Source organism: Manduca sexta, chromosome 9, assembly GCF_014839805.1.
Source record: "Manduca sexta isolate Smith_Timp_Sample1 chromosome 9, JHU_Msex_v1.0, whole genome shotgun sequence".
Classification (NCBI taxonomy): Eukaryota; Metazoa; Arthropoda; class Insecta; order Lepidoptera; family Sphingidae; genus Manduca; species Manduca sexta.
In genome coordinates this window covers 5,483,784-5,510,528 of record NC_051123.1, presented here as the reverse complement: position 1 = coordinate 5,510,528, position 26,745 = coordinate 5,483,784, and the positions used below count along the sequence as shown (strand labels likewise).

The 26,745-nt window shown below is 36.2% G+C and overlaps 1 protein-coding gene and 1 long non-coding RNA gene across 2 annotated transcripts in view; one reads left to right on the top strand and one right to left on the bottom strand.

Annotated features, from left to right (window-relative positions):
• Positions 1-21,460, bottom strand: part of LOC115443262 (phosphatidylinositol 4-kinase alpha) — a 32,543-nt gene extending 11,083 nt beyond the window's left edge. Inside the window, exons 1-24 of the mRNA XM_030168603.2 lie at positions 21,280-21,460; positions 19,262-19,472; positions 17,795-18,516; positions 17,277-17,390; positions 15,993-16,170; positions 13,428-13,528; positions 12,703-12,853; positions 11,902-12,097; positions 11,359-11,469; positions 10,895-11,068; positions 9,797-10,007; positions 9,111-9,222; positions 7,364-7,637; positions 6,998-7,099; positions 5,873-6,074; positions 5,257-5,394; positions 5,002-5,106; positions 4,601-4,792; positions 3,767-3,989; positions 3,343-3,543; positions 2,512-2,644; positions 1,637-1,711; positions 642-871; positions 119-246 (exon numbers count right to left, since the gene is read on the bottom strand). Of these exons, the coding sequence (XP_030024463.1) occupies positions 119-246; positions 642-871; positions 1,637-1,711; positions 2,512-2,644; positions 3,343-3,543; positions 3,767-3,989; positions 4,601-4,792; positions 5,002-5,106; positions 5,257-5,394; positions 5,873-6,074; positions 6,998-7,099; positions 7,364-7,637; positions 9,111-9,222; positions 9,797-10,007; positions 10,895-11,068; positions 11,359-11,469; positions 11,902-12,097; positions 12,703-12,853; positions 13,428-13,528; positions 15,993-16,170; positions 17,277-17,390; positions 17,795-18,516; positions 19,262-19,472; positions 21,280-21,363 (4,368 nt within the window). The 5' untranslated portion in view covers positions 21,364-21,460. The remainder of the gene's footprint in view (positions 1-118; positions 247-641; positions 872-1,636; positions 1,712-2,511; positions 2,645-3,342; positions 3,544-3,766; positions 3,990-4,600; positions 4,793-5,001; positions 5,107-5,256; positions 5,395-5,872; positions 6,075-6,997; positions 7,100-7,363; positions 7,638-9,110; positions 9,223-9,796; positions 10,008-10,894; positions 11,069-11,358; positions 11,470-11,901; positions 12,098-12,702; positions 12,854-13,427; positions 13,529-15,992; positions 16,171-17,276; positions 17,391-17,794; positions 18,517-19,261; positions 19,473-21,279) is intronic.
• A 1,923-nt stretch (positions 21,461-23,383) lies between these two features.
• On the top strand, positions 23,384-25,776 carry LOC115443296. The gene is made up of 5 exons (XR_003938596.2): positions 23,384-23,475; positions 24,234-24,264; positions 24,528-24,566; positions 25,139-25,228; positions 25,685-25,776. It is a non-coding gene; the product is annotated as an uncharacterized LOC115443296 (long non-coding RNA).
• Positions 25,777-26,745: the final 969 nt, after the last annotated feature.

Below are 26,745 nucleotides of genomic sequence, written 5' to 3'. Positions count from 1 at the left end.
GATACATAGGATAAAGATTTTTGACATTCTTTCAAATCACTTATTTAAATTGGTTTATTCTCGGGATTATTGAATATATAATCTGAAAAAAAATCAGTCGTATGTAGAAAAATATTACCGTATTAATCCATCCAGTGGTCTGCCGACTCCCTATATCGCTGCTGTTCACCGACGAGCGATTGTCCGTCGGAGAGTTCGACGTGTATATACTCTGCTGACTGCTCGGACCCATCAGTTCGAATTCGCCTGTCGATAAGAATGGATATTACTTTCCAATTGTCCGTTATTATATTGAAATTTGAATCCGTTGACATTTGATGACAATATAATAGTTGACTTAAATTGTTTACTATTAAAAAATAAGCTCATAAATATTATTAGCACCCAATTTCTTCATGAGTAAAAACTATTAAAATTCCCATAACACAAACGTCTCTAAAGTAAACGCCATATGAGTTACCCCAACACAAAGACCTATAAAGTAAACACCATAAAAGTTGCCACAACACAATCGTCTCTAAAGTAAAAGCCATAAGAATTACCCATAACACAAACGTCATGATTTTGACAAAAGTAACAATAACATTGTTAATGTCTATATAGAAACTGGCCGTAAGAAAAAAAAATCAATCGTCCCGTACCTCCAATATCACTGCTCTTCAAATACTTCTTATCAGAATGCATCAGTTGCCAGAACTTGATGAGCGATATGATGTCCTCTCGCAGGGCTCCTGAGACCTTGGAGGGGCACTGCAGACCCCTACAGAAGTAGTCTAGGCAAGCGCTGTACACTCGCTCGCGGAGGATGTTGCGGGCTAGCGATTTGGGTAGTATGTCGCCTTGTAGGAGAGATAAGCCGCAAGAGAGTAACCTGGAATTCATAGACGCAATGAAAATAACATCTTTTACGCAAATATCCGTTATGAAACATTTAAAAAGTTATTTTACCATTTTGTAAATGTGTTTTATTTTCTACTTTACAAATGGATAACCCACCAGAAATTTCATTTTAATTTAGTGAAATCAATAAGTGCTATAGAAATCCATTTATACTTTGTTTTAAACATCCATACAAAAATGCTAGCCGGTATGCCATATTGATTCATGACGTCACTCTATATTAAAAAATTAGATTTTGAATCTCGCTTTAAAAACAATTATAGAAATTATATATCCTAGCAATAAGTCCGTCTCTCGGCCCATTGACCGCCCTGAGCCGAGGTTCATAACTCATTAATAGATTGCCCTCAGCATGGTCACTTAATTTTTCAAGGGTTGCGAGCGTCTAAATCGCTCACCCAAAAGTCCGGTGTGTTTGTATAAGCCGGCCTTTGTTAGGCTAACAAATCCAAGTCATGTATAAACAAAAAGTCGCTCGTATGTCATTCCCAGGGGGGGGGGGGGGGGGGCAAATTACATATCAAATAGCGATAACCACAATGCCACGACTTTAAGTCTAGTGAAATGTATAAAAAAAATGTGTAATCACTTAAAAAATATCATTCCCACAAATATTTTTGTTTTCTATACGCGTTAACGATTGTAGAAAGACAAGTTTGGTAAGACCCTTAGCACCTTACAGTTGCAGTCATAGACAAGCAAGAAGTACCACAAGGTCCACTGAACTGTTACTTACTTAAACCGAACGCCGACAGCCTCGACATGCCTGTTGATGTGATCCCGCATATCGCCAACGGTTATTGGTAGAGATCTGTGAAAATATATAATCTACATAAAAATCACGATGAGGTAAAATGTATGTTTGCAAGTTCGCTTGTTGGGAGTAGTGTAAAAACAACGCCATCCCTAACTTAAAAAAAAAAATATAGTAAAAATTTTACGGACTTTTTTTATAGCTTTGAATGACGAGATGAGCTTACCGGTCGCTTGAAGGTAAGCGATACGACCGCCCATAAACAGTAGAAACATTATTCAACGCCCTGAATTACAAAATATTATTTGGTATTCCACTTTCCTCGCCATTCCGAGGCATGAGATGTTGAATCTTATTATGTGCAACTACACTGGCTATAATGTCCTTCAAACCAGAACGTAACAATGACTACACACTGCTGCTTGGCGGCAGTAATAAACATTGCGGTGATACCTACCCAAGCGGACTCTCACATATGAGACACCTACCATCAGTACCACCGGACTTATCAAAAGTACATGAACTTCTGCTATTTAATAAAACGAATAATCAAACAAACAAACGCAAATCACGCTTTTATCTTCGTAGGGGTATTCAGAAGCGAAACCCAGATACCCACTTTAAGCAAAGAGTGTTCCGCCCCATGATGTAATAGGGGGCGAGCCTGTCGCTATATCAGGCACAAATTCCAGACTCCGGGCTGATACTGAGCAGAAAAACCCATATATCACTTTGCCCGACCCGGAAGTTGAATCCAGGACCTCAGAACGCTGCCGTACCGCGCTTGCAGTGCAACTACGCCACCGAGGCAGTTGTACTTGATATTTAATGTTTATAATAAAAGCGGAATATTATACCTATGTAGTAAACTGGCCAACATCTCGACTTTCTCTTGGCTGTTGTACTTGGCCGTGTCCGCGACTTCGCACAGGTAACGAACCCAGACCGCGTGCGGCGCGACGAACGGCGGACGCGGCTCCAGCTTTGAACCTGTTTGTAATATATGAAGATGTTTGGAATCTGTGTAGTATTAATAATACTACACATAATACTGTAAATAATACTGTATGATTTACCACAATGTACTTTGGATGGGCTAAACGGCAGTGGCGAAAGATGAAATTTTCCGAAAGGTAACCCGACACAAAATTTAGGTACTAATACACATAAATGTGGTCTGCAAATCGTTCTGATGATACTTAGATTCTACATAAAGGAAAACCGGCAGGAATCGGATTATACGGACCCTTCGACACTGCTATACGGTAAATGGAATTAGGTATAAAAAATATTTTTATGGTGTCTTTTTGTAATTTTGGAAAAAAAATCTATTTTGCGGATTTTCGGACGTGACGTGAACCTTCATGGTCACGGGGCGGACTCTTCGAAACGAACGCTGCAGTCTTCGAAGCGTTGGGAGAAAATTATAATATAAAAAACCGGGATAAAATAGTTTTATTTCGATGTCTAACATTTACGTAAACATAAGATATCATTTTCGTAGTTTATTAAACTGTAGAACTGTATACCGACTATATCGATTATAGAAGTTAATTATTTCTAGTAACTGACGCGTGTAGTCAGTAAATTTAGCTACTAGTACAAATAGACCTTAACCAAGACAGTTCAGAATGAGTTACGATTTCAAAAGACAAAACTTCACTTGAATTTTTTCAATACAACCTCACCTTCATATGCCGCCAGGGGGCTGATCTCCTCGGCCTGTTTCGAGAACAAGCCCATCTTCCTATCGACGGTGGACTGCCACGCCGCGAATATTTCCTGCAGCAAACGCAGCTCCAGGTCCGGCCGTGCTGTTGTCAACCATTGCCAGCATTCCACCGCTGTCGTCACCGCGTCTTCAGTGAAGATCTCGACTTGCGACCACGCTGTGAAAATTTACATTATATTTGTATGGCTAGATGTTTGGGATCATTGCTGTCTGCAAATGCCTCGTCTCGTCCATTTTTGGTGTATTTGCATTGGCCACCACCTTTACTTGTCTTATTAACAATAGTTTGCTTAACTTGATTAATAACCATACTGATATATACCTAGGACTATCGTGTAATAGACATGTTCATTGAAATGTGTGAATAATACACTCCTAACCTAGTGAATGCAGCAGGTGCCTGGCGGCGGGGTGCGCGGGCGCGTGCTGCGCGTGCGCGTGGTGCCGGGAGTGCACGAGGAGCGCGGTGGCGCGCCACAGCGCCGCGCGGTGCGCCGTCTCGCTGCCGCCCGTGCACGCCTCGCGCAGGCTGGCGTGCAGGCGCGCGCCCACGCGCCACACCGCCGCCTCGCCGCCGCCCTCCGCCATCACTGCGCCAGCTATCTATATACCAGAAAAAAGGGTACTATTCATATTCTAAGATTTTAAACTTATACCCTTAAAAAAAATAACTGAATACAAAATATATTTTTTTAATACTTATATATAATAAAGTATACGTATCAATTCTATATTAGCGTTTAGTCGCAACTCCAGCCAGTCTAAAGACCATTCCTATGGTAAAGAGTAGTCTATAGTACTCAAAGGTATTGTAAATTCCTATCAGTGAAAGAATTATCATAATCGATACAGTAATGACAGATTATATCGATTACAAGAAAGCCTATCTTTTCCCTTTATAATATTCGTATAAGAACAGACTTGATAAAGATCGCAGGAACTCGTTGGATGCAGGCCGCTACTAACAGATCGATCTGAAGATTTTAACAAATAGCCTAAGTTCTGCAGTGGAAGTCCTGAGACTGATGATGATAGTCATACACACCTCCCCGGCGATAATATTAGTATAAGAACAGACGACTTGATAAAGATCGCAGAATCTCGTTAAATGCAGGCCGCTGCTAACAGATCGATCCGGAGTTCTTAAGGCATAGCCTAAATTCTGCAGTGGACTTCCTGTAGCTGATGATGATGATAGTTGATGTCATACATACCTCCCCGGCGTACCTGCTGCGCTGCGACACGACGGCGAGCAGCGCGGCGGAGTCGTGCGTGACGCACGGCGGGCGCTTGTCGAGCGCGGCGCGGGGCAGCGGCGCCGACGCGCGGTTCAGCCCCGCCGCGCCCAGCAGCGCGCCCGTGGCCAGCGCCAGCCCGCAGTGATGCCAGAGGGTCGAGTTTGGAACCTATGGCACATGTATACGGTTTAAATTAGATTTAAACTTAGAAACAGACGAAAAATAAATCGATATTTTTTAAGATGAAAAAATATCGATTATTTTTCGTAAATATTAAACCAATTTTTATCGATAAAAATATTTCAATTTTTGGTTGTTTCGTTAGGTTGACTATTGAAATATCTTATTATAGACAAAATGATTGATAAGTCTTTTACCAGGTTAAGATACTCTTGTAAATGTGACCGGGTAGACTGCGGCGCCCACTTCATCGCTTCCTGAACGATCCCATGACAACGGTCGGCGAAATCTTTCACGATACTCTATAAAGCAGAATTTAAAATATTAAAATTATTTTTGTTCAATAAAATCTTAAATTATTAAATGGCTTATCCGATATTTAAATCCGATAGATAATTATTGATATTTTCATGTTTGTTGAAGATGATTGGATGCTTCTTGTTTAAACTTACCTCTCTACCTTCCAACGTGTCTTGCAGTTGCAATGTAAAATCTGTGCCGGGCACTTTCAACAGCGGCGTTTCTTGATTCGCATCCAATTCCAAACTAAAACTCAACACCTGCAGAATGTCCAGCATTGACCACAGCACCTAAAAACAATACAATTCTTATAACCAGAGTCTAAGCTATTGAAGAATTGTAAATAGTTTTTTCGATAACTATTAATGCTGCCTTGTTTTATTGCGATAGTAATTATACTACGTCACGTTTTGGGGTAATTATATACCTTACTGGTGGTAGGTCTCTCATATGTGAGAGTCCGCCTGGGTAGGTACCACCACAATGTCTATTTCTACCGCCAATCAGCAGTGTTTAGTCACTGTTGTGTACCGGTTTGAAGGACTAGCCAGTGTAACTACTGGACATAATAAGACTTAACATCTCTTGTCTCAGGATGGCGAGCGCAGTGGAATACCAAACAATAATTTGTAATTGAAGGTATTGGATGGTGTTTGTTCTGTTTATGGGCGGTCGTATCGCTTACCATCAGACGAACGGCAAGCCCGTCTCGTTATTCCAAGCAATAAAAAAACATCCTTCTACGTTCCTCTTCTTAAACCAACTCACCCGACAGTTCCACAGCAGATGCGGGAATCTATCGACTAACCCGGCGAGCCACTTGTCCGCCACGCGTCGGATCTGCTTGTGTATGTGGTTGAAGTTGACCAGCAAGAACTGCGCATGTCCCTCCAGCTCACGCTCGCGCGACTCGTCCTTCACCTTCTCAGACATCACATCCAGGAATTTTTGGAATACTTTATCGCCGACACTGGCAATAAAACATAAATTTAATGTCATTTATGGCCTTAGGAGTGGGGAATATTTAATAATAATATCAGCCTTGTATTATATACTTGCCCACTGCTGAGCACGGGCCTCCTCTACTACTGAGAGGGATTAGGCCTTAGTCCACCACGTTGGCCTAGTGCGGATTGGTAGACTTCACACACCTTCCAAATTCCTATAGAGAACTTCTCAGATGTGCAGGTTTCCTCACGATGTTTTCCTTCACCGTTACAGCCAACGATAAATTCACAAAGAATACACACATGATTTTAGAAAAGTTAGAGGTGTGTACCCTTGGGATTTGAACCTGCGGACATTCGTCTTGGCAGTCCGTTCCACACCCAACTAAGCTATCGCCGCTTTTTGGAGGAATATTTAATGAATAATATTTCCATTCATACAGCATTTCATCAGGCAAAAGACCGAAGCCGATGGAGAAATATCACAATGAAGATAATTAAGTCACGATTCTCAATAATGAGGGACCGACTGGAGAGAGAAAGACAGAGGACAGCGGAAACGAAGCGCGCGGCAAAACACGACGAGTGGGTTAACGTTATACTCTTGACTCGACTCAGGACAGATTTTCAGGCACGAGTCAAAGGACCTTGCCATAGTATTAACAGATACTTATTTCGCGCGAGACGCTACGAGACTAAAGCCTAATGGCAATAGATATCGACGGTTGAGAGGCTAATTGAATTAAGCGAATTTTTATTTTCTATAAATTTACCTTGTTATCAAACAAAAAAACATTAAAAGAAAGCGCTGGTTTAAAATATGTATGAAACTTAGTGTGGCCAAAAAATCTCTTAAATCAATTAGCCTTTCAACCATCGATATATTTTCTTATTCTTGCGAGTGAATTTATCGATGTTTTTTTTATTGAGTATTGATGCTACTTACCTGGCAACACATTGCCACATGCCAGCTTTGTCTTTCTGTAACGCTGTGTCGCTCAAATATTCTATGATGGGTTGCAAACTAGGCTCCGGTGAATTACATACACTGAAATACGAATTGATAAAACGTTATCTATGCAAGTATGAAATGTACGACAGTTAAAAATTACACCCTTAATTTAATATTTTTATAATTTTCTGACTTTCCAAAATTTGTGTAAATATTTGCCTAGAATAAAAAAATACCTAAATAATATACTCTTTGTATTCCTCAAGGACAGTTTAATTTCTATATTTTGATAGATTCTTTAAAATCAGATGGAAAAACTTGAAATTTTAGCTTTTAATTTTAGTTAGATAAAGAACATACCGCAAAGTCTCCAACCAATACACGCTCAGTATATACATGCACGGAGCGAACATCAGTTTATTGACGATCACAGTGACATCTGGCGGATGCTCGAGCAAGTTCAATATTTGCGTCTTCAGCTCTTGTAATTCGTTCATCGACACCGAATCGTTCCGCACTGCGGATGTGTAATGCAACTCTCGGAATTCGGAACGGAGCGACGTTTGCGAGACAAGGAACGGTGATTTTACAGCTATCTCTTTCACACCCGTGTACCATTCCTGCGGCCATAGTCCTGCGGACGTAATTTTATTGATTTTAGAAATGAACTTAATATTTACAATGTCTTTTCTTTTTTTTTATATTATAATGCCTTATATTGTTGTTTTTTTTTTATAAATTGTCTTTGAATATTTTTACAGTTTATTACTGTATTAGAAAAATATTTTTAGCAGTCTTTTTTTCCATATTTATGTTGGAAATTTCTTTTTTTTTTCATTGAGACAAAAAATTCTCAATTTTAAACACAAAAACAAAATCACATTACAATTTTATCAACCGAAAAACAATAAACGTAAAATATAACACTCCAATCCAAAACCATTCAAAAAGCTTCATCTATAAACATTTTACCTAATAAAACAAAAAAAACTCATCTAACAATGCGTAATCTATAATACTCGACCTAAAAGCACACTCTGAAAATAAAAAACACACACACTACTAAATTTGTCCAAACATTTGTTCAAATATACAAGTCGAGCCCAAGATTATCAAATACAGCATTTAATCCGGTGCTATATCCATGGAGTGAAGATGATTTTCAACCTGATTGTTTCGAGATAATTTATCATAGCAATGAGAGACCCAGATCGCACTATGAAATTCCACGTATTGAAACGTATGGAATAACATGTTTTAATTTCATTTTATGAATGAAAAAAGCCATACAAGCTTTTAAAAAAGGTTTTCATACAACGGAATGTTATAACAAACATTTACATTAATTTTTAATGTGAATGTAGAATGAGCATACATTATTATTTTGATCACAGTATCTTTAAGAGTATTATTTTACCTTTCAATTATTATAAAACAGCTAAAAATTTCGCTAAATTTAAAAAAAAAATATGCCACATATCGATAATAATCGATATGTATAATCGGTATTTCCAGATTATTATAAGTAATCCATGAATATACTACCGGCATCAAACTAACATCATATAAAAACCAAACGACATACATCTATTTACTGTCTAAAAGCATGTTTACTCACGCTTTCGCATGGCTACAGGCGTTGCCATAGAAGGAGAGACAATAAGACGTTTAAATACATCTATATAAACATCACAATATGTAGGTATTTACATACAATTTGATTATAGAGTGTTGAAGGAAAGTGCGATATCGAATTGTTTTTTTTTATTTAAAACTGTCGACATATCAAGCGATTCGTTTAATCGATATAATATTTAGTCATTAAATGTTAGTCAAAAATATCAATAAAATTCTTAATCAAGCTTTTTTTCTATTATAGAACAATAGACTCGAATCGATTACTACAATTTATCGACATGTTATTTATTTACAAAAAAAAATATCAGACTTAAAATAAATCGATATTTTTTCCCTAATCATTCGCTTGAAATGTTTACAGTAAAGTAGAATAGATTTGTTTTAATAGTAAATTTAATTCGTGGGTAGAAAAATATAAGTAAATAAATTTAAAGATCATATTATATACGTAATATGCAATGATAAATACCTGATTCGGCAGCTGTGAAACCCATCACAACGCAATACAGCCAAAAGTCTTTGAACAGTTTGTGGAGACGCGGCTTGGGATTCTTTATCGCCGGCAGCCTTTTAACGAGTACCTGAGTGAGATATATTTACCTTGATTGTTTTTCTTTCTATGAAATAGTTATAAAATAGTTCTATTTTGCAGAGTTATAATAAACAGCGCATTGCCTCGCAGGGTTGATTGGTCAGCCAACAAAAAAATTATAAACAAATATGAGTATGGTACGTTGTATGCCTCTATTTAGCCGATATTTCTAGAAGTCTTTACAGGACGCTTGGTTCAGTAGAGGACTTCAATAATAATAATGATCTGAGTTGATGGGGATTTGAAATTGTGTTTAATATTATGTTGGAAGGGCTCAAAATATCAACTCAACATATCAAACTATTTTTTTCCGTTATGCTATAGATGTTACCTCGACGTCTTATGGATAGATTAAATCATTTTTTATCTAGCATTTCGGTACAAAGTATTAAAATAAGCATCGACTTTATTTCTTTCTATAAAGAAATATTCTTTACGTTATGCTATAGATATTATCTCGATATCTTGTGAATAGTTAATTAATTTTTAATCTAGCATGTAGATACAAAGAATTAAACTAAGCATCGGCTTGGTCTCTATAAACAAATATACAATAAACTCACAGCGATGACCGGTATGAGCACGCCGAGGTTGCCGGCGGAGGCGGAGGCCTTGAGCACGGGCGCGGGCGAGCGGTCCGTGGCGCGCTCGCCGCCCAGCCCCAGCTGCACGAACAGCTCCAGCAGCCGCGTCAGCAGCTCCAGCCGCGCCGCCGTGCCGCGCACGTTCGCCGCGATGTTCGCCAGCGCGTTCAGCACGGCGCCCGACACGTGTCTGGGGGCAAACGATTCACAATCTCCGCCTTTTTGGAAGTCGGTTTGGAGCCGTTCAAGTATAACGTAACGTAATTTTTGAAGATTTTTGACCCCCCCGCCCACCTGTGTAACGCGCCGTAACGTTTTCCTGAACGACCCCGCCCCCTCTCAAAAAGTTATGTAACTCTAAAATTACATTTTTTTTGCGCAAAGTACCGGAAAATCGCTAAAATACCTTTGTTGTTGTTTTAAAAAAATCCAATGTTACATAACGCGTTGTTCGTGAACCCTCCCTCCCGCGCCTGTAACGCATCGTAACGTTTTACATGAGCCCCCTACCCCCTCCAAATTGCATTACGCAATACTTGAACGACCCCTTAAAACGGATACGATATTCTAATTGGAAGTGACTAGTGGTGAAATTTTTCGAAAAGGAATCCGACACAATATAATATAGATACTAATATGCATTAATGCAGTCTAGAAATCGTACTAATGATATTAAAATTAAACAAAATATATTGCTTGTCAGTAATTAACCTTTCAACCGTCGATATCTTCTATAATCATCGATATATATGTACAACGTACTACTTTTAGCGTTCCGAACATTCATTGTGTTCAACTGTATTGAACTGTAATCTATTCAAACTAATTTTAGCATGGTATCAATATTGATGCTTTTGATTGTGTACGGAGTGGCGCTTATAATATAAAAACGCGAGTCAAGTTCAAACCTGGATGTGAATAAAAAATATTAGTCAAATAAATAAAATTATTTGTTCAAGTGAATAAATAGATTATAACAGTGACGTTTTGTTTGCCATTTTAGTTCAGATTTGAAACAAATAGTTTATATGGACATTCATATCTATAGAATATACGTTAATAGCTACAATATTTTACCTGTACTGCTTCTTATCATCGGTGTGATGGTACGCAGCGCTCGCCGACTCGACCGTGATGACGGTGAACATGCGCATGATCTCATCGTGAGCGGGGCCCTCGGGACTGGCCAGCGCCATACAACCCAGCTGATCCACAATGAGGGTATCCAACGATGATGGCGCTCGACAAAGCCTGTGGAGTTATCGATATCGATAAAGTGTCCAATGTCGATATTTTTTATGAATGTTTGGCGTTGATGTATATTGGTGAATCGATAAAACAGGTATAGGTATACCCGTGTTTGTGCGGGTTTAAAAAGAAAAGTCGATGAATCGATTTCATCAATACTAAAGCGTCGAAATAAAATGGGCCTAAAACTAAAGAGAAAATAATGCAAAAGGTACCCATAAAATATAATACTCAGAAAACAATATTGCAATGTGAGGTACAAAGTATCAATAATCATTACATATGATACCAACCTCTGCTGGAAGAATTGTAGTATCGTGTCTGTAGTTTTGGGTGTGTCCTTCAACGCTACTGCCACGTGACCCAGCATTATCACTATATTCGTGCTTATTAATGATGATTCACTGTAAAGAAAATTACCAATAAACATACTTTTCCTGACCACGGATAAAACAACTCGGCCTTAATCATCTAACTCCCCCCCTAGGCAATTCTTGTGCGCTCGGTCTCCACACCGAACGCACGGGAGGAAATTTATCGCAGCCCTAGGGACACAGTAAAGAGTAGAGTATAGTATATAGTATAGGTAGTATATATATCTCATGGTTGCCAATTCACATTGAGACCTATAAGCGTTCGTGAGCATTTCTTGGCCTTCTCCCCTCCTCGCATCCTAAGAGGTTTCCCTATCCTTCCCCCACACTATCTACCTAGCTATCCCCTCCTAACATCCTCCAAGGCCCTACAGTCGCTAAGCCATGGGATTCCAGTATCTATTCGCAGAATTTCGAATACCAAAAAATCATCTAACTTGTTCATAATATAATCATACTAACCTGTCACTTGTTTCAGCTGTGAACAATCTGTTACTAACTGACCCTACTAAAGCGGGAACGCAGTAGGGGTCCACTGTTAGTGCTGCCTCTAACGCCACGCATAGATTCTCTATGGCAGCATCTCGAAGTTTCTCGAACGGTGTCGATTTAACCGGCACTCCTGACTCTGTTAGACCTTGCAATTCTTTACCTTGTACTGAAAATATAATACGTTATAGTTATAAATGAGCCATGACAACGCAACTATGCTGGATATCAGACAAAATCAACAAATTAGTACTATCGATGTCTTCGGATAAATCCAAAGAATAAATCGATCAAAATAAGGCATCTGTAAATATATCAAACAAATTTAATTGTGATTAATTCATTTTTACAGTCGATCTAGAGATAGCGATTGTGGGTCACACACACACTCACGCCTTTTATCAGCGAACGGGTAGGCAGAGGCGCAACTGGTGCACCCACTTTTCGCCATACGTATTCTGTCTCATGATGTGATAGGGGGCGAGCATATTACCATCTCAGGCACAAATTCCAGACTCTGGGTTGATACTAAGTACAAAACTCAATATCACTTTGCCCGATCCGAGATCGAACCCAAGTCCTCAGCACTGCACTCGTTCTGTAATAGAACTACTGTAACGAGGTAGTCAAACTTCCTACCAGCAAAGCAGTCGATTGGAGGTCGTTTATTAAAATCGTCCGTATATTCACCTCTGTAGTATGGGTTAGTAATGTAATATTTAAATAGCACATAGACGTTTTTTTTTTCAAATGATCAAAACAACTGATACTTACATGTTACTTTCATATGTTCTTTGCCAGTCTTTTCCAATTCCAATTTGTGTAATTTAAACAAAATAGGCGAGGGCGTCACTAGAAAATCTCTCAAACAATAAATAGACGTGTTCGCTATAGATGGGAATTTTGTTGCCAATTTACCGAGTCCCTGTAATAAAATTACAACAAAAAATGCTATTATCCTTGCACGTCTTTTAAGTACTGATATATTGGCGTTTTTTTTTAGTCCAAAAAAAGTCACCAATAATCTTACGGTATAGAAAGTGAGCACAATAGTTCTGATAAATTCATTAATTTCGACCTTAAGGCGATCATGGATATTTCTGCCTTTAAAATTTCGTCATATTAAATTTTAAAGGCCGAAATATCCATGATTATTAATTATTTTTACTAGACGTGAATTTAAATTCTTTACTTGCCAATACTTGTTTAGTTACCCAGATTAAAGGTGAAACAAAATGTATGAAAATGGACCTTGAGGTATCGCCTTAAGGCGTTGGACATCTTGGCAGTCACCAAAACTATGCTGAATAATACAAACGAAAACATTCCAAATTTGAAAAAAAAACTTCAAAGCAATAAAAAAAATACAAAAATCGAACTCTTTTCACAGTACTGTCCTTTTTATGTCCACATGTTTGATATACCCAACATGAAAAATGTTACGATTTTTTTTTATAATTAATTAATTCACTTAAAATTAGAAGAAATTTTATACTCACTTCAAGACACACCATCAATAACGGCATGTGTGCTAATATCAATTTGTGATTATGATTAGAGTTTATCTTCTCCGTTAAACGTCCACATAACGAATCCGCTCCTGCAAACGATTTTTTATTTAAACTCTACAAACTTAAAGTTCATATTTGTTTTCACTTGTTATAAGGTGAAATTCAGCTATTTATATGTACAGGGTGTCCGGATTTTATTCATTTTAAATTAAGAATGATTGTATTTGTCATAATTTAATTTGTTAATAATTTTTTATTCTATGAAGCTGAAAACAAGCTATTCAAACTTTGGTACTCAAAATATGAAGGGATTTACAAATGTATATATTGAACGAATGAACATGATTAATGTGCTATCTCTTTTAAAGTGACAAAACAGTTATTAGGTCAAGTCTGATATATATTTTTTATAGGGCAAATGGTTTATAACTTCCTATAAATCAAATGAAACAAAAAAAATATGATCCTGCGTCTTGAAGTAGATAGAAATTAGATATTTTTCTTTTAATATCACAATGTAAGAGATGTTTTCTATGTGTACACTGTGATCAAACAATGATATATTCTAACATTCAGGCTATAAAAATAAATTGACACCACAGGTCACGTTTCTATAACTTAAACCGTGCCAAAATATTATACATTTCAATTGATCACAAGTATTTAAATAATAAAGAACATGTTACTTTTCAAACATATCTCCAACTGAATCAACTAAAATAAATAAAGCAACATATTTTCGGGCAAATGTGATAAACCTTTTAACCGACTTCAAAAAAGGAGGTGGTTATCAATTCGACGTGAATGTTTTTTTTTATGATGTTCCCACCGTCGTTCCACGACAAAACATCATTGAAATATATTACGTTAGATATGAACCGACACAAAAAACAATTTACGAACTAGAAACAATTAAAATGTATGCTTCAAATGTTTAGTATATCGACGCTTGAAAGGCAATAATATCTAAGCGACATATATACCAAACATGAGTCAAACGAAGCAGAAAAATATTTGGAATCGCCCAATTTTTCTGCTTCGTTTGATCTTGGTTTTGTAACTCTTGGAAATTTTAATATGATTACATTTATATAAAGAAAAAAAGTTTAGAATTTCATTAAAACTAAATCGTTCTACTTAAAATGTTAGTGATTGTCCCTTAGACATAATTGCCTTTCAAGCGTCGATATGATTTTAATATGCGATAGAACTATAGATGGATAATCTACTGGATTCAAACCCGGTATTTGGGAAAAACATCGATAAATACCCGTATACACCCAGTTTTTGGCATTTACGCCTTTAACCGGTTTTTACCCAAACCAGATTTAAATTCAAGTAGATTGCCCATCTTTATATACGATGATACCGTGATATATTAATTCGAATCGATTTGGTATTGTTAATCAAAAGGGATGCCACTCTCAAACCCATACGTGAATACCTATTAATATTGTTAGAGCGTTTATAAGCGTCGGCACGTTAAACTCGGGATCAACTGTAACATCATAATACATAGGTACACTATAGTCTCTCACCAACATGACAAACACACGCCTAGTCTGACCAACATAGTATAAGTCAACATCCCTTGAGGTTCAGGCAGAAAAAGAACAAGGTTGTCAAATTGTAAATCATAACTTTATAATAATAGTATCAGCCCTGTATTATATACTACTGTTGGGCACGGGCCTCCTCTACTACTGAGAGGGAATAGGCCTTAGTCCACCACGCTGGCATAGTGCGGGTTGGTAGACTTCACACACCATCGAAAATTCCTAATAGAGGATTTCTCAGGTATGCAGGTTTCCACACGAAATCATAACTTTGTAGCCAACTAATTCACCAATTACAAGACTGACAAGAAAAAATGTAATTCTTTATGTTAAGCCTAGTCTCTACGGTATATGAGTTCAAAATAAATATAACAATATAATTTAAAAATTATAATAATATGTTCTTTCCAACAATTTTTTTTTTAAATAGTTAAAAAAGTAATTTGTGTGATATCCACAGCAGTGACAACCCTGCTTAAACAGAACATTTAACGAAAGTACAAAAAAATTATAAACCTTAATGATTTTTATTTATTGTAATGGGTGATAAAAATCTACAATTTTTATCACCAGTCAATACATTTTGACAATTTATTACATGTAATCCTATCCAACCTTATCTATGTTCTCTAAGTACCAATTTATAATTATATTTATCTATAACCGACATCGTTATAGATAATTTTATAATAAAAGACTATAATTAAATAGCAATATATATATCATTAAAAATAATATTGAAAATAAGTTTTCATAACCCCACAAAAAAAGCATAGCAAAATAAAAAAAATACGGTTTAAGGTTATTTCGGTAAAACCTTAATGTAAACAAAATCGATAAAAAAAGGGGCATTCATAATTTTATAAAAAAAAAAAAATTATGATTTTCCTAGCTACTATTATTCCGAAGTTACAAAATTCTTAATTTAATTTTCCATTTATATTTTTCTACACTTAAAAGTTTGGCTCCGAATCCATCCAAAAAATATATACATTACCTGTTTCATCTCCAATGGCCCACACCAAAAGATCCACACACGCTGAATTAGCCATTACGTTCACTTTAAACTTATTAACTGTTGCGAAATTACTCTCTCTGTCTTCCCTCTCTGAGGCGTCGTGATGGCGACTCTGCAACTCGGTTTGGCCGCTAAGGAACAAACATTTTACGAATTCCTGAAATATACAACACACTGTCCGAAATAGGTCCACTTATGCAATAAAACTATGAAAAAAAGTTATATATATTTTTTTATTGTAATGTTCGTTAAATAGGATTGACACTATTCGAAATAGGTCCACTTATGCGATAAAACTATGAAAAAAAAGTGACATCGTTTTTTTCTAATGTATGTTATGTGAGATTTAGAAGTATTAATTTCGTATAAACTTTTTTTTATATTTTTATAAGTATTTAAAAAGAAATAACAATATTTCACAAGAAGCATGACATGATTTAAAATATCCACCTGTATATATAAAATTTAGTTATGTTGCTAATATACGAAAATTTTATAATTATAACATTTTCAGAAACTTGTCTCGTTATGATTAACCAAATAATCAACTCGAAAATAAGAACTGCAAGCAACATCTTTCCTACTTTATTGAACACTACCTTGCTAAAACATAAGTTTATTGAAATGTTCAAGTGTATAAAAATAGCATGTACTAGAATAATTGTTATTCATTATGTATAAATAACTTTAAACAATTATAGTAAAAACTGGCAATGTACCAAGCTTCTTCGGATGTTTTCGAAAACTAAAAACCACAGACTTCTGTGTACTGCGAAATTGTGCCATAAAACGATTTATATTTCACGAAAATTTTACATAAACTAAATATAACTAACTGAAATTTGATAAAAGTAAATAATATTATTGATATAAAACTACCATTCGCATTTTATCGCGGTTTTTTATATTATGATTTTATCCCTTTTTTATATACATATTATAACTTTGACTTTTCGGACGACAAACTCCTCAGTCTCCTTGTGATCATGAAGGCTGCAAAGTCTTCTAAATACAAAAAAAAGGAAAAAATTATAAATTAAATTTTATTATAAATTATAAAAAAAAAATGTTTTTTCAATGTCTAACATTCGCGAAAACATAAGATATCATTATACATATTAATATTATTTGTGTTTTTTACTTTTATAATATATTTTACAGTGTTGCATACATACTCCTGTAGATAATGATTTATTCAAATGTATCTGTAACATTTTTTTTGCACTTAATATACAAATGTATACAACATTTAAATGCACTTACCTGAACATCTTTAGTAAATGGACCGGGAAGATCCTTTTGATGTTGTAATAGCTCTCTCAAGAGTGTTACCATCACCAAGTTCAGAGTCTCAGAGAACGATTTATATGGAAATACCTGCAAATAACAGAAATAATTTTAATGATCTACAAACACTGATTAAACTTTTTGCTCACATAGTTTTGCCGGTGGTAGGATATATTTTATATTCGCCCGGATAGTGACCTCCGTGGACAAGGTATTAAAACCGCCATAGTGGCCCACGTAAGTTTGTCGCGTTCCGGAATCAGCCTGTGTATATCCGGTTCCAACGAGCCGACATAAAACTGTCAAGGAGTAATAATTTCTTGTCAGTCGACATTCTATTGGAGGCCACTCCACTTACCATCAGGTGCAGTGGCGTCACTTTGTGTTGCCCGTATAAAAAAAAAATTGAAATATGTTTCGTAAAACTAAATCCCACAAGATAATCAAATTGGCTTTGCCAAATCCTGTGTTATTATTGGGAACATAATACTCACTTGAATTTGCCCCGAAGCATAAATATCCTCAGCTTCTTCGTCCAGAAAGCCGAGCAGGTCTTTAGTCAGCAATTTCTTCGCCAACGACAATATCGATTGCAGATACGTAACATAAAATTGCACACTGATCCTTTTCTCTGGAGATTCCGAGAACCTCATGTATGGGAACTGATTAAAACTCGAGCCAAACTTATGAAAGAAGTATGTTGTGGGATCATATGGCACAGAATGATAACTATGAAGAGAACCACGTTTAAGAGTGCCTTCTGCACTATCCACGGTATCGCTTCCATTCTCCATAACATTCTCGTTATTAAGGTTCAAATTCCCTGACAAAGATCTCGGTATGATAGGTCTGAATTGGTTGAATTTTCTCTTCTTGTCTAAGGTAGAGTATTCGAAGCTGGGTTCGGGTTCCTTCGTCTTTACTGGGCTTGGTGGTTGAGGGAACAAGCGACAGAGTAAAGGCGGTTCCACAGTGGCGTACCTCCCCATGGACCTAGCCAGACCAATCAGCACTGGAATTGTGCTTTTGCATAATTGAAGTTTAGAAGTTCCGCTATAATCTTTGCTCTCGAAGCAACTAATGATGATCTTCGTCAGGTTCGACATGAGCTCAATCTGAGCCGTGATGATTTCCTCTCGTAATGATTGTTGCTTCGATGCAACGTCGGAGAGGAGCGTGTTGAGGCAAAAGCTGAACTTCTCAGCCATTGGTATACCTAGAAATGTGATTTTTTTTTTTTATAGATATCACCTATAAACGGATTTTATACATAAAGCAGTATATAATACACAAATAATGCGAAAATTTTTTTTGTTCATTTTATGTGTCTAGTTTGGAAAACGCTACCTTGTAGTATGGCGAGTGTGTCACTGTGGATCGGGAGGTGTTGTGTTTTGTTATCAAGTCAGGTAGCACTAAGAAGGGGTTTTTTAAAAAAAATCGCCATATCCATTATGCTATATACGTAAAATGTTATGCCCCACATTACAATAGGGGGATAAATTTGGGAATTGAATCCCAATACTCACTGTTTACAAGGCGAGAAGACTGCCACTAGATCATTGCCTCGATTTACGTCATAGCAACATAATAAAGTAAACACATTCACACGCTACGCCATTGTGTAATAAAATTTAGTTTTGTTTACATTAATATGTTTAGCTTCGAATTTTATATTCATAAACTCAGTTGCTTATTAAAATAACTTTAAATATTTACTAGTACTTCCATGGATAAACAAGGACTCTTTTTTAATGTTAAAACATTAAATATTAATAATAACACTAAAATCTACTATCCACATTCTTAGTTGACACAAGCCCTCTATAAGTTTTATTAAAATTACCTTTTTTGGGCTAATCTTTACAAAAGGCTAATTTTAATACCATTCATTAAAAAGAAATACTAAATACAAAGTTTGCTTGGAAAACACAAAATGTCACCAAAATAAAATAACTTACGGTCTCCATTTTTAATCCTGTACAATGGCTCCTCAAACTGTGCATTTGTGAGACACTTTAGCACCTTCAAAAAATACGGTAAGAGTTTGTCCTGATGCTGCAACTTGCTCTGGAGGAAGTACAGGCCAAGGGCTATAGATGCCTCTTGGCTCCGAGCAGTGACAACAAGGGATGAAGTTGCTTGAGGACACAGCATAAACAGGGTGTTGACCTGATAACAAAACAATACAAGGTCACCAGTTATGAATAATTCACATTATACAAGAGCCCAGTTAAGTTGGTACCACTGAATTTATATTTCAGACACCAAGCAAGATTATGTAAGCATTATTGTTTGACAGATTAAAATAAAATTGTAGCCAATTATCAATTTTGAAATAGGTCATTATTTTATTAAGAGTGCAACATATTATTCACAAGACTGCAGTTCCGTCCTTGCCGCGTTCCTTTGAATAGTTCCGGCCCACATGGCTATGAATGTGGTACCGGGTAACCTACATACCCGTTTACTACACTCATGTAATATTCTATCATGTCCTAATCGTTGATGTGGCCGAGCCACTGGAAGAGGATGAGACAGCTGTGATCGGCCACAGCCGTGGTCCGTAACCTGCTAATGGGTTGCTCTTATCATGGGCACTTAATTATTCTAGGTTTGCGAACACCAAAAACACTCACCCACAAGTCTGAGGTGTTTGTATAAGCCAACCCTTGTCAAGCTAACAAAAGTAGAGAAAAAAAAACTTACATATTATAAGTCTTAGCATCTAAACTCTCATGATGATATCAAATTGATTACTGTATCTCTAACTTATTAAAGAGGCATTGAGCTTTACAGAGGCATCTTTCATTAAGCACCTTGAATAATGAATAGACTTTAAATTAATTTATTATGGAATTAAATCATTTGTACACAAAATCGTTAGTAATATATAAGCTGAAGAGTTTGTTTGTTTGAACATGCTAATCTCAGGAACTACTGAACTGATTTTGACTTTTTTTTCACTAATAGGAATCTACATTCCTTCTGAGAGCTATAAGCTACTTTTTATCCCTGGAACATAGTTATCCCGGAAAATCTTTTCATACAGGGAGAGCTGCATATAAAAGCTAGTATGCTATAGTGATATATCTGTCATTATGATAGAAGTTTGGTAGGATATTGTGTCCAATTAAATAGTGGCCACTGCACAAGGCTTAAAACTAGTCATAACAGCCCAATTTTTATACAATTTAGCAAAACAATATAATAATATCAGCCCTGTATTATATACTTGCCCACTGCTGAGCACGGGCCTCCTCTACTACTGAGAGGGATTAGGCCTTAGTCCACCACGCTGGCCTAGTGCGGATTGGTAGACTTCACACACCTTCGAAATTCCTATAGAGAACTTCTCAGGTATGCAGGTTTCCTCACGATGTTTTCCATCACCGTTAAAGCAAGCGATAATTCACAAAGAATACACACATAATTTTTTTAGAAAAATCAGAGGTGTGTGCCCTTGGGATTTGAACCTGCGGACATTCGTCTCGGCAGTCCGTTCCACAACCAACTAAGCTATCGCCGCTTAAAAGCTAAACAATAAATAAACCAAAATAAATCATACTGTTTTAACAACTAAACTTTTTGAAAATAATTACAATGTCTTGCTTAAAATAGCAAAAGAAGGTTGTGTGAAATTAACTTTCAAAAACCATTGAATTAAAGTGTGGAAACATTTCTCAAGGTCTTCAATTAAACCTCTGCTCATTAACCAATGCTAATGTATTATCCGTGAAATGAATAACTATAGGTAATAGGTAAACAGATATGAATCACCTCTACCACAGTTATAAGGAGTCGATAATGTTAAAAATTATGTCATCGTGCAGTCATACTCACAAATACGGGTAAAAATAAATCATCATTCTTTTATATGCGGACGTAACCTTTGCAAAATAATCAACAGTCGAGGGAGTAATAAAAAATGACCAATAACAAGATTACAAAACGTAATGTTGTAATGTAATCGGATTACCTTCTCCCATGGTGTTGGATTTATACTGGACAAACACCGGGCTAAGTGTTGCACTGTCTGTTTGAAGAACTCACTCTCTTCCATTTCTTTGTTTATATTATATCAATATGAGACATTTTCTAAAAACTATTAGAAATTACACCCATCGAATCAGCGGATTGCGATTTGTAATATGATTTGACAGCTTGTCAATACTGCGTTCCATTTTACATAATATAAACACTATATGCATTTTTGGAATATTTATAAAATTATTTTTAAATCGCTGGTAGTCAGGCTGGTCATAATTACTAAAGAATTAAATAAACCTGCTCGGCTTGATATATTTTAAAATTATATGTATGTTAAAACTTTATGGCATAAATTTAATAAAGTAAAACGGAATGCAAGTCTCATTTCATTCATTGTTTTTTTTAACCAAGTCACTACTTACCACACTGCACCTGATGGAAGTGGAGTGGGCAAACACCATTACAATGCTACGGGAATAGGGTTCATCTTTGCCATTGGACACAATTATACCGGCCTATTTGGAACTGTATATATACAAATAGTCCATTGAAATGTTACATTTTTTAGGCCTTACCTTGCGTTTTTTAGAGGACGCAATTTTATTTTTTTGAAGTGTAGGGGGGGTCAGTGTAAAGCTAAAACCAAGTTTGTGGGGTCGCCACCCTTGTCCCACGGCCGCCATCTTGAAAATAGGGGTTGAAATGGTTTTTACGATGTATCTCTTAAACTATTTATCTGACAAAAAATTATAAACATTTTTTGTTGCAAATTAAATTCTCTACAACTTTGGTCCAGTAACTTTTGTCGTAGAACTATAAATAAAAAAGTTATAAGCGAAAATGTTAAGAAATTCAATTTTAAGCAATGTCCATTGCAACGTCATCAGAACGTGTGTTTATAAGGTTCATAATAAATTTTTTTGTACTCTCATTACGTACAACACAAACCCGCGGTTGTCGGCTTGTACGCGAATTACTTGGATCCTGAATCGCTTTGGCACAGATGAAGCATTGTTCACAAAAACAATTTTTTACGAACTGTTTCGGAAGTTACTGTACATATTGCGTGTTATTGTTATTACGTGGACAATCGAACCGATAATGTTGTTCGTCGTCGCAGCAGCAGCTCCAGTAGTTTATCGTTAGTTTCAGAAGCTCCAGAGCCAGACTTTGATTTTATCGGTTCGATTGTCCACGTAGGTAATAACAATAATACACGATATGTACAGTAACTTCCGAAACAGTTCGTAAAAATTTGTTTTTGTGAATAATTGCTTCATCTGTGCCAAAGCGATTCAGGATCCAAGTAATTCGCGTACAAGCCGACAACCGCGGGTTTGTGTTGTACGTAATGAGAGTACAAAAAAAAGTATTATGAACCTTATAAACACCCGTTCTGCTGATGTTGCAATGAACATTGCTTAACATTGAATTTCTTAACATTTTCGCTTATAACTTTTTTATTTATAGTTCTACGACAAAAAGTTACTGGACCAAAGTTGTAGAAAATTTAATTTGCAACAAAAAATGTTTATAATTTTTTTTTTGTCAGATAAATACTTAGTTTAAGAGATACATCGTAAAAACCATTTCAACCCCTATTTTCAAGATGGCGGCCGTGGGACAAGAGTGGCGACCCCACAAACTTGGTTTTAGCTTTACACTGACCCCCCCTACACTTCAAAAAAATAAAATTGCGTCCTCTAAAAAACGCAACCCCAAATGTAACTTTTCAATGGACTAAAACTAATCTCGGAATGCGACACACATACCTACATGGGCCGTCCACTTTACCCGACCCGAAATTCAAACCTGAGACATTAAAGTAGAAGTCGTACCGTGCATGTAATACAACTACGCAACCGAATTAGTCAAATATTCCATAAGGTCATAGATATTAGCATATAATAGTAGGTACGGTTTGAGTACCCACCTAAGTGTAAATACAAAAGGAAACTACTTTGTTATTAAATGTTATTTAACAGGTAATTTACTATTAAAATCGTCGCAGGCGCAATTTAACCTATTAAATAACCATCATCATTTTCTAAATGTTTTTATGGGTACTGGCGAGATAGTATAAATAGAAGTGAAAAATGTTCTACAAGTATTACACCTAAAGTACGCGATTAAGATGTTCCAAAAAGTTATTGTTTTGTTTTTCGTTGTGATGCTGATTGGCAATGTAAGTTACAATTTATATATTATTCCTACTGCAATTATGGGCAATGACGATTGGGGCAACCACCCAAAGCCTTGCGCTTACAAGGGATACCAAAAAAATCGTTACCATCCTTAGACAGTTCGGTAAAAAGGTCTTGCAGCAATTTGCCGCCAAAAGTTTCGCATTGGTAAAGCCCTTACTGATTATGGGACTTTAATATATTCTTGAATAGATACACTTATATTAATGTTTAAAGAACCAACATCCCAATTCTAATTCGTCATAGGTATCTTCAAAGTAGGCATGTCGCGTCATTAGCCTATTTTGAATATTTAATTTCGGGGTCAGGCCCTAGAACTATAATATTTAGTCATCTGAGGGTCGGACATCACTTTGGTTTCTAACACGATTTGTCCGAGACTTAATGATCCGGAGGCAGATGAAGCACCGAGCGTAAAAAAATAAACCAAATCCTTTCTGCAACTTACTTACTTATGTACTTAGAACATTTTATGCCGATAACATTAGAGGGGGATAAGGGTATAATAATATATTTTTAGCCCTATTGTGTTCAAATTAATGAAACTGTTTCGCAACTTCTGAATAAGTGGTACTCGTCACATAAATGTATAAGCCGACCAAATACAATAGTGACTACACACTACTGCTTGGCGGAGGAAAAAAGACACTTAAACTTGAAATATATGAAACAGGCCCCGAGAATGCATCTATAAATATAAATTCTGAGAATTACACTACTTAAATTATTCAATTTACAGAGCATCCAACAAGGATCCGAAAGCAATTCCGGTAAGTGACAAATCCACGCGCTTCTGAATTACTATCTACCTTAGTTTACTGCCAATTAAAGTATGCAGGTGGTTCACTACTTAGGTCTCCATTACAGTACAGTATTTCTCATACCATACTTATCTATAACGCGCTGGCGCAATTTTTATATTCTCTTCTATATAAAAACTCGAGTCAAATTTGTTTTTGTCTCAAGGAATACTGAGCAGTTTCTTTTCAAAAGAAGTAATTAAGTAATTAAAGCATAATGTTTGTATATACAGGTAGTTCTGGCCAATCGGGAAGCAGCGGTGGTTCAGGAGGTATGTTGGTAATTTGTTAACGATTTCATACAGCTATTAATTATATATATTTTAATTCAGTACTTATAGTTTTTTTTTATATCTTTCCTTTATCGAATAAAAAAACGCTTACAATGTTCTTCACAAAAGATCGAAAAAATTCAAATGAATGTCCTTCAAAAATTTAATAGGTAGCTCGCTCTCCTCCCCGTCTCGATAATCCAATGGTGCAAGTTGTGGTGCACAAATGAGAAAGTCGAAAGGAGAGTTGGGAGGGAGTTTTGGGATGGGCGAAGGGAAGAAGGAAGGAAAATGTACGAGAGACCTTATAGGCTTCAATGAATTTACAACCAAGAGCTGTATACATTGAACTAGGGCCGCGGCAAATGTCCCCCATAGCAAGGATGTGCATTAGAAAATTTATAGTTATGTAGTAGATCCTAATATTAGCCATACTGAGCTTAAAATTATTTAGTACCTATCTACCTATGTATTTATGTAGTTACGTATGTGTCCATTGTATGTTCGACTCTAGCGTCACTCTTAGGGGACCGATTTTGGCAAATGAGGTGTAACCATACTTTATTTCACAGGTGGGTTTGGTGGAGGAATGAACGCGGGAGTTGGATTTGGTGCCAGTATGGGCGGCGGCGCCCAAGGCGGTGGCTAGGGGGGTAAATGAGGTACAAAACTATTATATCACATATACTTAAACAGTAGATATTTAAGTATGCCCAATGCCGGTATATTACTGAGAGTGGCAATACTTAGGATTTTGAACAAGGAAAGTTTTAGAACTGGTAGTTTTGTAAGATATTAGGCACGCTGCCCAGCTGTAATAATGTTTTTATATTACACGTAATGGTTATAAGCCGTTGTTGTAGGTAATTCCACTGCTACCCTAAAATACCCTAATACCCTGGTAACTTCGTTATCTTTTCGGACTACTAATTTTAGGCTATAATTTAAGATAAGAATATTTTTTTGTTTTATGCTTTTTAGTTAATATTTGTCGTTGATACTCAAGGGTTAGTTATTCAACGTAGATTTTAAACGAAGCAGTTAACTACTTTATTGATAGAGAGATAAAATAAGAAATAAATAATGAAATACTTAAGTATATAATGTTTAATTTTCAGGTAAAATCTACTGGAAATCTGAAGATATCTTATATACTGTGGCCGTTATGTAATATTTATTTGGGTATTTAATAAATAGTGTTCTCTAATAATAATGCCTATTCATCTACCTTTTTTCGAAACACTCTGTACAATTTCTGTAACTGTCTGTTTCCCAGCAACAAGTCGACAGCGCATGCGCGACAATTTTTCTTTCTCCACTTTTACTATTATAACCTGAACAAGAAAATAAAAATTCTCGCTATGTTATGGCAAAGTATGGAACTTACTTATTTCTTCTACTAACAACATTAACTTTAAAACGAAACAGCACAAGTAGCAGCAGCCCTGAAAGCAGGGTTTTATTTTCGGGGCTATAATAAATTATATGTATATAGCATTAGCCGTGTATTATATACTGTCCCACTTCTGGGCACGGGCTTCGTCGACTACTAAGAAGGATTAGGCCTTAGTCCACCACGCTGGCCCAGTACGGATAGATAGACTTCACATACCTTCATATTTTTTATAGAATAATTTTCAGGTATGCAGGTTTCCTCACGATGTTTTTCTTCACCGTTAAAGTAAGGCTATAATTTAAGAAAGTAGTAAATGTTCGGTCATTAGGTTCGGACTGACGATGGCTATTAATAATAATAATAATAATGAATGATAATAATGGAATGAATAGGAATGGTTCCTATAATTTACTCGAATTCGAGTTATCCAGACAGCATTAGTTAATATTTAAGGAACAGCAGGTTTTATTGCTGAGGAAGGGATAGAGACAGATAGCTTTTGTATTGTATACAAAAATAGCATTTTGTAAAAAAATTGGTCGCCTGATTTTGCACTAAACTAGACTGAAAGGTCCCACTCGATGAATTTGTCACGAGCCTTCCCGGATGTAGTCACGCCAGTGAAGTAAAGTAATATCAATTAAATGTTAATAACAACATTTATAGATTAAAGATTTATAAGTGTTTAAATGTACAAGGCTGAGAATCAGTAGGCAATTTTACATTCACGCATTAAAATTAATCCTATTGCATTTCACGCCGCGTTTGATGTATTAAACACAA